The sequence below is a fragment of the Colossoma macropomum genome, unplaced genomic scaffold (genome assembly GCF_904425465.1).
Source record: "Colossoma macropomum unplaced genomic scaffold, Colossoma_macropomum, whole genome shotgun sequence".
Taxonomy (NCBI): Eukaryota; Metazoa; Chordata; class Actinopteri; order Characiformes; family Serrasalmidae; genus Colossoma; species Colossoma macropomum.
In genome coordinates, this window is record NW_023494801.1 from 26,407,560 (window position 1) to 26,421,117 (window position 13,558).

At 40.6% G+C, this 13,558-nt stretch overlaps 1 protein-coding gene across 3 annotated transcripts in view; it reads left to right on the plus strand.

Moving 5' to 3' along the window:
- Positions 1-9,665: 9,665 nt before the first annotated feature.
- LOC118821202 (transcription factor COE3) overlaps positions 9,666-13,558 on the plus strand; it is a 179,877-nt gene continuing 175,984 nt past the window's right edge. For all 3 annotated transcript variants that reach the window (XM_036589703.1, XM_036589705.1, XM_036589704.1), the window contains exon 1: positions 9,666-9,799. In XM_036589703.1, coding sequence (XP_036445596.1) covers positions 9,666-9,799 — 134 coding nt within the window. The remainder of the gene's footprint in view (positions 9,800-13,558) is intronic.

The following is a 13,558-nucleotide window of genomic DNA, read 5'->3' on the forward strand; positions in this document are numbered from 1 at the left end:
GTGTCTATTGTATATTATGTCACTGCTAACATTACCACAAAATGCCAGTGCCTTAATGTGTCAGAGAGGATAGGTCTGAAGTAACTTAGTGTGGCTAGGCCAGGGGAAGCAACTCAAATGTTAAGAAGACCCATTTTGTCCTTTCAACAAAATTCAAACCACTTTGAGAGCCACAACATTTTATGTCCATTTTACCATCTTGGCTGTAAATATGTCTCAGTATGTGCTAATGTTTTGTAAAGGCTAAAAAGTCTAATATAAACGAAAACACAGACTTTGCTCAGCTTTAAGCTTTAGCTCAGCTATAGCCGCTTTTCTCGCATCTCTGGCAGGAAACTTTTCCTTGTTTGATTTTTTTATGAGGCTAAAGTCAGCCTCTCATCTGCCAGTTTCTTGTTCTAATTTTCCTGTTCCACCTTAAATGGTGCCTGAGGCGCCAAAATGTAACTGCGGCACCATTTAAGTGTGCTTAACAATGCAAATAAGTCCATTTGTCTCCAAATTATCAATGTTCGTCTTAAATCTTTCTCTTTGCCTTTTTATTAGCACTAGCTAGGCAAGATCATTGTCTGTGTTGCTGCATTGCTATCTGACCAACAGTCTGTGCGCCAACCTGGTGAGTTGGTGAATTAGCAGTAATAGCCTACATTAACTCCAGCGTTTAAGACCATTTATTCCTAAAACTGTTTTAGAATGATCAGCAGAGCTTCCTTTCATTGCCAAGGAGGATTATTTTATTTTTTACCTAAAAAATCCAATTCTGCTGTGGAGCCGCAACAGGGCAGTAAAAGAGTCGGATGTTGCCGACCCCTGGGCTTGGCTAACAATGATAGCTGAAGTAAGAAAAGGTATTTCTCCTTTCCCAATGTCAGCTCAACAACCACCATGTTCCCACATCATTTACAGAGCAGAAAAGAATCTACCTTGTATTTAATTTGACAACTGCCCCTCATCTAATGTTTAACTGTTAGCTCTAGTGTTAGCTCTACTGATTTAACCCACAGTGCCTAAAAGATTTCCCTTCACAACTGAATAGCCAAGGCAGTAAAAGAAAATCATGTTCTTCCCTTTCTGCTCCCTGAATTTTTGGTACGGCCCTGTTGGATAGATGACTGACAAAAAAATGTTACAACAGTTCTCAGACAAACAATGATTCTCAACAATCGCAAGAATCTAAAGACATTAATCTAGCTGTCTAAATTTGGTTCCATGTTAGCTGGCTAGCTAAGTACTTTCCACAGGATAAGGTCTTCCTCTCCAGCTAACTAAACACAGTATGTTTAGCCATACTGCTTCACAATGTGAGTTTAAGCTTAAGGCGTCAACTTTTGACACCGTCTAATATGTTTATTGCATTGAAGTTCCTTACATGGGCATCAGGGCTGGACTAGGAACTAAATTCAGCCCTGGACTTTTGTCTAGACTAGCCCACTACAACCATGGTGACATGCTGCATTCCAGCATCAAAGAAGCCATAGCTTGGCTGAGAACTGGAGTGACTGCAAGTTAGCTTGCTAGCTAATTGGCCAGTGTTTGATGGTACACTAACATTAAGCCATCTGTAGCCTTAGTCAACAAGTAGACTAAGTGAACTAGCTAACTGATCCCATCTGCACTGTGCTCCAATATTTGCCCGGCACATGCAGTTTGTCCCAAGTGGTCTCCATTCATTTTATATAGGCCTACATTGGAAACGACCATGCGTTTCTCTCTTTTTCACTCTATTAGCAGCCCACGCACACACAGCAGCCTACTGGAAATTGTCCCGGTCCTCCCAATGGCCAGTCCATTCCTGATGGGCATAATACCAACTACAAAATGATGACACAACTTCAGAGGCTTATAGATAAATACAGTAGTAACAGCTCAGGCAAGCGTGTAACAATTTAGACATGCGTTTTGCACAATGCTAACTGGTCGGCTACAAGCGTCCATTTGTTTGTTACCTGCATTTGGCTTGTCGCTCCAGTGCAAAAATAAGAAGCGAACTTCAGTCAGCAAACATGTCTTAGCTAATCGATTACATCCGAATAAAGAGAAAAGTCACCAGCCCTCTCACGGCGTTTCTCTGTTCTTTTTCAGCTTACAGTCTTAAGGGGGACAAGGATGTTCAACGTAAGTTAAAAAAGCTCTTTCACTATACAACCATAAATTATATCAAAATAATCTCTCTCTCTCTCTCCCTCCCTCTCTCTCTCTCTCTCTCTCTCTCTCTCTCTCTCTCTCTCTCTCTCTCTTAGACACAGCTCACTGTGCAATTGAACAGTGTGCTGAAGGAATCGGAACGAACAAACAAACAGGTAAAAACAATACCAGGACTGGAGAGTGACTGTGTTCTGTATTATACAGGGCTGTGCAAAAGTCTTAGGCAGCCAACATTTTTAAAACCATTTATCTTGGCAGTGAGCATGTTTCTGCCAATAAAAACAATGTACAACATTAAAAACGAATATAAATACCCCAGCCTGGAACCCAAGAGAGCATATTTGGCCTTGCTGTCTCTGGGTGTGTAGATGCTCTCCCTCTGCCCCATCACTCAACACGATGCTGGCCAACACGGGTGTCTATTAGCTGACGTAACAGAAGTGGCAGTTGGCATTCTCCTCCGAGCGTGCTGAGCTGTCCTATGATGTTGCGTTAGTGATAGTTTGAAAAGACACTGTGGTTGGTTTCCTAACCCTAACCTTAACCTCAACCCAAATCCTAATCCTAACTCTTTAAAAGTACAAGGAAATAACCTTCTTAACTTTTAACGCGAATGAATGTAATAATAATAATAATAATAATAATAATAATAGTATAGTATAATAATAGTTAATAATATTTCCTCTTAGAAAAGATTGTTCTTCAAAGGTTCTTTATTAAAGACAAATGTTCTAATTAGAACCAAGTTCTATATGGAACCATTTCATGCTCAAATGGTTCTTTCCATAATTAAATCGTTCTTCAGAATGATGGAGAATGTGTTGTATATGGTTCTATATATAGTTCTGCTATTCTTGACATCGTAACAACAGAAGAACCCTTTTTTGGTGCTATATAGAACCATTGTCAAAAAAGTTCTATATAGAATCATATATAACACATTTGCCATCAATCTAAAGAACCATTTCACCACGCAGCGAACCATTAAAACATACAAATAGTTATCTGAGTATTCGTGGTTCTGTATAGAACCATTGTTTTACCAGAGAACCCTGGAAGAACCATTGTTTTTAAGAGCGTACACACGCCTGAATCAGAACATAAAACTGTAATATAGACCTGCAGGAGCTGCAGTAGTCTAAGCAGGGGGTTCTGAGAGGGAGGTAAATGCTCTAATGTTAAAGTGCACAGTTATTTGGTGATGTTCTAGTAACTCGTATGTGCTGTGCGTTGCTTTTTCAGGAATAATGGGGTCCATCCAGGCGTGCCTGCATGGAATAAAGGCCTGCGTGAAGAAGCCAAGAGATGAATTATAAGACAGCTCTGATGATGATGGCTTTTTTTCTGCAGCATGTCTGTGTGTTTCAGACTTTGCTTTGCACTGGCTTCACACAGCAGTGACGTACAGTGCAGTTCTCTGTTTGAACACCAGATGGCGCCCTTTACTTTCAAATAGAAGCTACAGTTTTTCAAAAGTAGGAAAATGTGCACTTACAGCAGGTTCAGGTCATATTTGTTGCACTCCTAAAAGTAATTCTTCTTTAATCATGCAAAAAAGCCAATTCTGAAAAAAAATTTAAGAATTTAAAGATTCATTATTTGCATATTGGCTTCTGAGTCAATTGGTTTTCTGTTGTTTGAAATGATTTTCATGGTAATCAAGAGTACATTAGTGTGGTGATGATGCAGCAGATCAAAAATGCTTTTCCTTTAATAACCTCTGTAACCTTTTTTTTAGAATTAGTCTAATATTTTAAATTAGTTCTCATTCATGCCTTAAAATAAAAAGACTCCTCTTGTATTTTGCCATCAGTTTGTTGCATCAACCTTCTATTAAGTAACCTTAATGTGCCATATATATATATATATATATATATATATATATATATATATATATATCAGTGTATATATATACACCGATCTGGCATAACATTATGACCACCTCCTTGTTTCTACAAGGAGGCGCTCTGATCCACTCAGACCACCACAACATACACCAACACACCACCACCACATCAGTGTTACTGCAGTGCTGAGAATGATCCACCACCCAAATAGTACCTGCTCTATGAGGGTCCATGGTGGTCCTGACCACTGAAGAACAGGGTAAAAGGGGACTGACAAAGTATGCAGAGAAACAGGACTACAGTCTGTAATTGTAGAACTACAAAATGCACCTATATAGAAAGTGGAGCTGATAAAATGGACAATGAGCGTTGAGACAAGGAGGTGGTCATAATGTTATGCCTGATCTGTGTGTATATATATTTACACACACACACACACACACACACACACACACACACACACACACACATATATATATATATATATATATATATATATATATATATATATATATATATATATATATCGCTGTTGTCAGAACAAAACCTTGTATCTCCAAAATGGTAACTTTACAGGAGAAGGAAAAAATATACTTTACTTTTAATGTAAGTCAATGGAACCAGACATTTTTCCAAGTAATTTTGGGACGCTTCTTTTGGTCTATTTATCATGAAATTCACACACAATGTAAATATATATATGATCAGCATTACATATATCAGCTCCATTTACCATATAATAGGAGTTCTACAATTACAGAATGTCCATCTGGTTCTAGCCACCTTTCACCCTGTTCTTCAATGGTTACCCTCACAGGACCACCACAGAGCAGGCATTATTTGGGTGGTGGATCATTCTCAGCACCGCAGTGACACTGACGTGGTGGTGGTGTGTTAGTGTGCGCTGCACTGGTACAAGTGGATCAGACACAGCTGCTGGAGTTTTTAAACACCTCATTGTCACTGCTGGACTGAGAATAGTCCACCAACCAAAAATATCCAGCCAACAGCGTCCTGTGGGCAGCGTCCTGTGACCACTGATGAAGGACTAAAGGATGACCAACACAAACTGTGCAGCAGCCGATGAGCTACTGTCTCTGACTTTACATCTACAAGGTGAACCAACAAGGTAGGTATGTCTAATAGAGTGGACAGTGAGTGGATCTGTCTGATCTACTCATACCAGCACAACACACACTAACACACCACCACCACCAGTCACTCTCACTGCAGTACTGAAAATGATCCACCACCCAAATAATTCTGGCTCTGCGGTGGTCCTGTGGGACTGGCCATTGAAGAGCAGGGTGAAGGGGGGCTAACAGAGTACACAGAGAAACAGATGGACTACAGTCTGTGATTATAGAGCTACAAAGTGCTCCTATATGAAATGGACAATGAGTGTAGATATAAGGAGGTGGGTTTAATGATATGGCTGATTGGTATAACCCCTTTTATTCCCCAAAATAAGTGAGATCAGGGCTGAACCCACCACACTGTAATCATGAGCTGTAGGCCTGTGTATAGTTCATAGGTCATTAGGAACCTGTAATCTATCATTACTGCTCATATGCTTATATTATTTAGAGAAATAGGCTGGATTTTGGTGAAAGACTTTGAATTGTGATCTTTTTACAAATGGCCACAAGGTGTCAGCACTGGACAGAGGAGTGAACACGAAGCTTTGGGCTCAAACAGATTACAACTTGCAGCAATCTGGGGTGATTAATCAGGCCCACTGTATTTGGGTAGACCCCTAAAGATTACAGATGTTCAAAGTTTTAACAACTTTTTCGGTGAAACTGGTGAAAAATGTGGTGAATGTTATTATTCTTTAGGGTTAAGGTTAACTGAAAGTAAGTTGAAGTAAAGCTAAGAATGTGCAAAGCAGAAACGTTGGGTCATCTAAATAAAGTGTTATTTAAGTAAGTAAGTAAGTAAATAATCAATCAATCAATCAATCAATCAATCAATCAATCAGTCAAAAAAGTAAATTAACTCATATACATAAGTGTAAATGTGGAGGATAATCATATTCAAAACGTGGTGCATTGAAATAAACACGCCTCATCTTTATTCATTTTTATTTTCATTGATTCATTGATTCATTGATTGATTCATTCATTCATCCAGTCAGTCAGCCAGTCTTTACAGACCCTATTAAATTTAGATATTTAGATCTACACGCCAAGGTCAGTGAGCAGAAGGTAAATATGTCCTGCATGATGACGTGGACAAACAACACATTTATGTCACACTATTTTAATGTTATGAATTCAACCAAACAGACTCGTCCAGCCTGAAACTCGACGCGCTTTCAGCCCGTCTCTGTAATGAACATCAGCACATTTAACAGTGAAGAGACTGACTGAAAGCTGACAGATCAGGCTGAGATATTCACAGCCCTATAAAATATCGCAGATATCTTTTACGCACGAGATAGACAGATCTGGCGCGTCATGGAGCTCGACAGCCCACCCGAGTGTTTTTTTTCTGATGTGAAGACCCGAAAGTGGAGCTCAGAAAAAGAGAAGCCTATACACACTCTTCAAGGGTTCTTTAAGGAAGAGAGTGGTTCCATTTAGAACCACGAGTTCTATATAGAACCATTTGCATGCTTAAATTTGCACTTCACTTTGCATGGTAAATTGGTTCTTCAGATTGATGGAGACCTTTTTGAAAATGGTTCTATACAGCACACAAAAGGGTTCTGCTATTATTATGATGTCAAGCTTGTTACAATAGAAGAACGCTTTTTGGTGGTATATAGAACCATTCATCAGTCTGAAGAACCATTTCACCATGCAGAGAACCATTCAGCACGCAAATAGATCTATATAGAACATCTACATAGAATCTTTACTAAAGAACCCTGTAATTATATATATATATATATATATATATATATATATATATATATATATATATATATATACATACATATTAGTATATGTATCTAAGTACCAGCTACCACGGAGCGTCCAGTCGTTCCTAAAGGAAACCCGTACAGAGGTCTTTGTTAGACCTGCGCTGCGCTGCTGGCCTTTATTTAATGCTCACTGTTGAGCGCTGCGTAGGGTCCGATTGTTATGAGCCTATATGCGGCTCGTGCGGAAGGCGTCAGTATCACGCGCTGCTCGTACGGACTGATGTCTCTTCAATGTGTGTGTTCAACCTGTATCTTTCATTAAGCTCATTTAAAGGTGCAAACGTGAAAATCCGCATAAAAATAAGGATGTTTTAATATGGATAGAAATGTAAGACTGAGAATAGATAATAATAATTATAATAATAATAATAATAATAATAATAATAATAATAATAGTAAGGTCACGTAAAGACTTTGGAGTTGAACAGTGCAGAGCTCGTGCTCACTATTTCTTCTAAACACTACGCTAGACCCCCCCATATCTAGTGAGTGAGGGTTCATTTGAGGGGCTCTATAAACCCAGGGGACCGTTTTCAACCCTTCTCCCTCTCTCTCTCTCTCTCTCTCTCTCTCTCTCTCTGATTAAAATTTAATTCTCGCCGCTGCTGAGGAATTCTGATTAATGCCGCACTATTACGAGGCGTTTGCGCAGAAAAAGCACCAAAAAAGGTGCGTAAAATATCGATTTCAGGCAAATAAGTGCAGCGAAGTCATAATTTAATTATTATTTAATTCACAATTATTGTTTAATAAAATTGTTGATACTACCACCAATCACGACAAACGACCATCAACAGAAATCATAGCGTTATTATTATTATTATTATTATTATTATTATCTGTCGCTGCTGTTTATTAGAAATACGCTTTATTTTGAATAAAATGCATTTATTTCTCTCATAAATAAATTAACACTCGGAACTGATCTTATTTATTTATTTGTTTATTTATTTGGACAGCAGGCGCGTAACCTTTTAACCTTTCAGCGTTGCCATTAATCCCAGTACATCTGCTGTTCCTGTTTGCCAATAATTGATTAGAATAAACAGCTTATATCAGGTTATAACAGATCATAATGTAATTGATCATACGTCATAGGCTACATCTGCTGTAATCGACCATGATGGAATGAATCACAACGTATAGTTTACATCAACTATAATCCATTGTTATGGAATCAATCATAACTTATAAGCTATTCCAGCTATAATCAATCAACAACGGAGTCAAGTATAATATAGAGGCTGCATAACCAGTCATAATGTATAGATGACATTCGACACAATCGGTCATGATGTATAAGCTCCATCAATCACAATGTACTCAGTTTTAATGAACAGAATACATTAGTCATAGTATATAGATGACACACTCAGTCATAATGCATAGGCTGCATCAGACATAATGTAATCAATTGTGATCGAATCGAGCATAATTTGTAGGCATAAATAGTCACAATTAATCATGTAATCGATTATGTAGTTATAGAAGTTATCGATCACAGACTGATCAATCATAGTGTGAGTGATTGTAATGTACATATCAACCATCCCTGAACACAAAGGAATAATCTACACCATCATGCTTGATTATAATGCCTCGATGTTTCACATCAGCCATAATCTATCGTAACTTAATCGATCACGCAGGACTGATCACTATTTACAGTCTATATCAGCCTGTTGAAAGCTTCGCAACTCGTTCAGCTTTCCCACTTTCGCGAAGCCACGCCTGCGGAGGACGCGCGCAACCAATCGGCGCTCGATATTCAAATGAGCGTTTCCTTTTAAGGGCAAAGCCCCGCCCCCTCCCAGGCCGGTCCGAGCAGCAGCGCTGGGACGGAGAGAGGGAGAGAGGGAGGGAGGTTTCTCTCTCTCTCTCTCTCTCTCTCTCTCTCCACCCAATCCCTCTCTTCCCCGGGGAGCGCGAGCCTCACACCCCCCCCCGCTCCATCCCTCCCTCTCGGTCGGTAATCACTTCATTTCTCTCCTTTTTTTGAAGCGCTCGCTCCGTTTCATCCCGCTCTTTCGTCCCGCGATCCCGCGTGCGCGCCCGCCTCTCTCTCTCTCTCTCTCTCTCACTCTCTCTCTCTCCTCCTCCTCCTCCTCCTCCTCCTCCTCCCCCTCCTCCTCTCTCCATCTCCTTCTTCTTCTCCTTCTTCTTTCCATCTTCTCTCTCCCTCTCTCCGCGCCACGAGCCCGAGCTGCTCTCCTCCTTGATCCCGGCTGATCCCGTTGTTTGTTGTTTGTTGTTTGTTGTTTTTTTTCTCCTTCCTCCTCCTTTGAGATGACGCTCCTTCTTCGCGCGCGCCGCTCTTAAACCGGAGACTCCCGGTTAATCTTACAAGAGACCAACTTGGGGCTGTTGTTGTTTTTTTCCCCCTTTTTTACCTCTTTTTTTGGACTCTAACCCTAAAGAGGAGACCCCGCTGGGATACCCCCCTTACACGCCCCCCTCCCCTCGATACCCCGATACCCCGGCGTGCGCGAGCGGCTCTGGATAATTGGCCCCCTCCCCTCCCTTCCCTTCTACTACCTTTTGTGCACTTTTTGCGCGCGCTTTTTTGTGCACTATAGGGAAGAAGAATTATTCTTAATCTCCATTTTTTTGTTGTTGTCGTCTTGCTGGACTTTGGTGTCCGAGAGCGCAGGAGGATTACACTCTGAACACGCGCACACGCAAGCTCTCACGCACGCACGCGCGCACTCTTTCTACACGCACGCACGCCCGCCCGCCGCGCGCGCATGTTCTCCCTCCAGGACGGCCTCCCGCGGGGAGCGCTCACCATGAAGGAAGAGCCGCTGGCCAGCGGCATGACGCCCGTGCGCTCGTGGATGCAGAGCGCGGGGATCCTGGACGCCAACACGGCGGCGCAGAGGTAAACACACCGTCCGCGTGCTGTAGTGGGGGAGTATGTGGGGTGGGATCGGAATCGTCTCGCTCGCCACGTGCGAGGCGTGCAAAGAGTTGGTGCAGGTGTCAACAGAAAAATAGTGAAAAGTAGGTATAAAGTGCTCAGTACTCACAACAAACTGCAGGAGTCACGAGTGGCTCAGTTACTGTATCAATACTGAAGCTGTGTAAATACATTATATCTGTCTATGGGCTCATACTGTAGGATATCAATGGGGTGAGTAGATAGGTTTGTGGAAGGTACACACTCAAAAAACATGGTTCTTCAAGGGTTCTCCGGTAAATGGAATGGTTCTGTTTAGAACCATGACTTCTGTGTAGAAGCAAGTGGTTCTTTGCATGTTGAAATGGTTCTTAAGATTGATGTGCATGGTTCTATAGAGCACCTGCTATTGTTACGATGCCAACATCAGAAGAACCCATTTTCCAAAAGGTTCTACATAGAACAGCACATTCTCCATCAATCTGTAGAACCATTTCACCACGTACTTAAGCAATGCAAATTCCATATAGAACTCGTGGAAGAACCCATGAAGAACCATCTTTTTAAGTGTGTGTGATGGGCATATAGGTGGGTGGTGTGCGGGGTATCTATGGGATGGGTAAGTGTAGGGTCGTGCAGTGGTGGTAGGGGTAGGCAGGGGTGTGTGGGGACAGGTTGGCTCATGAAGCGCGCGCGCAAAAGAGTTGCAGAATAAACACTAGAGCTAAAAAGACCACCAGCACAAATTACCCAAAAGCATCATCATTCACGTGCGTCTTTAGCCTAATGAAGCCAGTGAGCTGGCCCCGCGTGCACTGGGACTCCAATAGCGAGTGGACGCCAACCCAAACTAAGATGATGATGGCTCTGACCCTCACTGACGCTGCTGGTGCAGATGCATGATCGATTCGGTTAGAAGGCCCGCGAGCTGCACTTTAGACCGCTGCTGCTGCTGATGATGATATGATTTCATCTTAGTAAAGTTAATAAGTTAATAAAGAGCTCAGAATGGGATGAGTCTGAACTACTGAACAGATAAACTACAGCCAAAATTAGTGCACTGCCCAATTTTCATTTGTATGATGGTCATATTGCGAGCTGAGGCCGCTGAGGCGCATTGGTCAGAAGTTTTAGCTTTAAACCGAGCCTGATGGTGAGCCAGACCAATACAAATGTCACGCGCGGCCGCTTTACTCCCACTTCTAAAGCACAGGCTAGAGTTTGCAACACGTCCAGGCTCCACTCCTGAATCAGTCTTGTACCTGTGTAGTACATCACGCTGCAAAGGAACCATTTGCACTAAGTTGCATTAAAACATTGAAACTACGGTGCTGAGTGAATGTAAACCAGGGCTGACAGTGTTGCAGCCGATACCTCACAACTGGAGCGCCGTGCATGTGACAGCACTAATGCATATCAGCCTGGATATGTGCACTAATTTGCACGGATGCAGTCTAATCAGGATGTAGGCTAATTATGTGAGCTTTTATCAACTCTTCTTATTTGGTTATTTTCTAATGAAACTCAGGCTCTCTCGCTTCATCCCGCCGCGCGCGAGACCCAGCGCGACACTTACTGAACAAATAAATAAATAAATAAAAATAAATAAAACACCTTTGATTCACAAATTATTAGGTTTTTCGTTAAAAGGTGACTTTTATTGTGTAAAAAATAAGCTTAAATCTGCGATGAAGACTGTAGAGTTATTTTACACTGAAATGGAGCAATATTAACATGATTGATGTTGATGGGAAATATATACATTATCTATATAATATATAATCGATCATATCCTATACATGCAATGATTAGTAATATAAATTAATTAACTATATTAATAATCTATTTAATGTGTTTTTTGCAAGCATTTTTTTCTGATTGCGAACAGCGCCCGACTTAACAGCGCAAAAAGCCTTTTAATGTTTAATTCATGTTTAAAACTGAAATTACCTCACAAACAGTCCAGAAACAGTCCGGTCTTAATAGTCTTTGTTATGTTTTCTCGCTGGTGTGCGACGCAACCAGAAGATGCGGGAAGTTTTTGCCGCTCGCGCGCGCGCACTTTACCCCCAGCTTTATTTTGCCAGGCAGAAACAGCAAGCACGCGTTAAGTTGGACCAGACAGCGTCAGCTTTGGTGCTTCTGGGTCACCATCATCTCCAAACATGCTGATTTATATTTGAATAGTGTTTAATTTGTCGCACAGATTATTTACAGTGCATGAGGAAAAAAAAACAACAACCTGCTTTAAAAATCTCGCGGGAAACAGCTGGCCGGTCTTAATCCCTCACTCAAAACTTTTTAAAAAGGCTCAAACAGAGAAAAGAAGCAGTATTCAAATCTCCACATTTACATCTTCATACAGAGTGAACTTAATGCAGTAAATCAGTTCTATATGTGCGCACGTGCGTAATCTAATTTAGCGGAGTGCAAAAGGGAGAAGGTAGAACAGCTCTGCAAATATTATTATAAGTGCTGGATGGCTCGTGGCTCAAGTTAAACAGCACGTGAGAAACACTGGAAAGAAAAAAAAAGAAAGGAAAAAGGGAAATGTTGCACATTCACTCACTGAGAAAACGCAGTACATCATTAAGACATTGGACCATATGTATATATATATGTATATATGGTCCAAATATAAATATATATATTTCGTCTGGCTAATTTGTTTTGCTGAGGCCTGATTTCGTCTAGTTCACCCACTAAAGTCACAGTGCGCGGTGCATCACGGGAGCAGGGTTGGGGTGGCATTAATTTCTTTATTAATATTAATATTATTATCAGTACATATACAGAGAGTGACGGAGTGGCTCTACTTTAGCCTGGAGAGTCTGAATTATTCTAAGTATTTATTGTGTCCAAATTATTTATTACATCACAAACATTTTCCCATAAAAAAGCTCTTTGTTTTGTTTTTATCGTTCAATTATATTCAGTACAGTTTTGATTTTTAACGTCAGCAGCGCACCGCTCACTTAATTAATTAATTAATTAATTAATTTATTTAAAAGTCCGCGCGCGGTTCCAGTTGATCGGCGCTGTTTGAGAAATATAGGAAACAAAATTATGAAATAAAACAATTATTATTATTATTATTATTATTATTATTATTATTATTATTACAATCAGAGTTGTGTGCCTACTTATAGTTACAATATACTTATAACAATGTAATAGCATCATAATCATTTACACAAACACGTTGATATGAGCGGTGTTGTTGTTATCAGAGTGTTTATTCTCTAGTCTGAGAATATAATAATATCAGTGATGGTCATATTTCCAGATCTGATTAATTAAGTTTGATAATGAGCCTTTCCTCATATTTCACCTCCTTCACAGCAGATGATCTAAGAATAAACAAACACTGTTATAGAGTCACAGTGACTGTAGTTAATTAGAAGCTGTATAAGCTCAGATAGTTTAACTGACATTCACATAAGCAACACATATGAATGACTGATCTGCCGCGTTTTTAGGATGCCTTCTGAATTCGGACACACGGATGGAGTAAGATTAGCAGTCTGTAGTTTCTTTACATATCCTGGCTGCGAGGAGTGTGATTGGCTGATGAATTAGTACTGCAATAGTCTTTATTTCTTTAATTTAAAATCAGCAGATGAGAATATGAGTGACAAGGTGCTGGGAACAAAGTGCTCTGATGTGGAGGCTGGCATGCTGGTGTGTGTGTGTGGTGTCGGTGTGTGTTCACACTGTTTTGGAGGTGCTGATGAGCTGGTT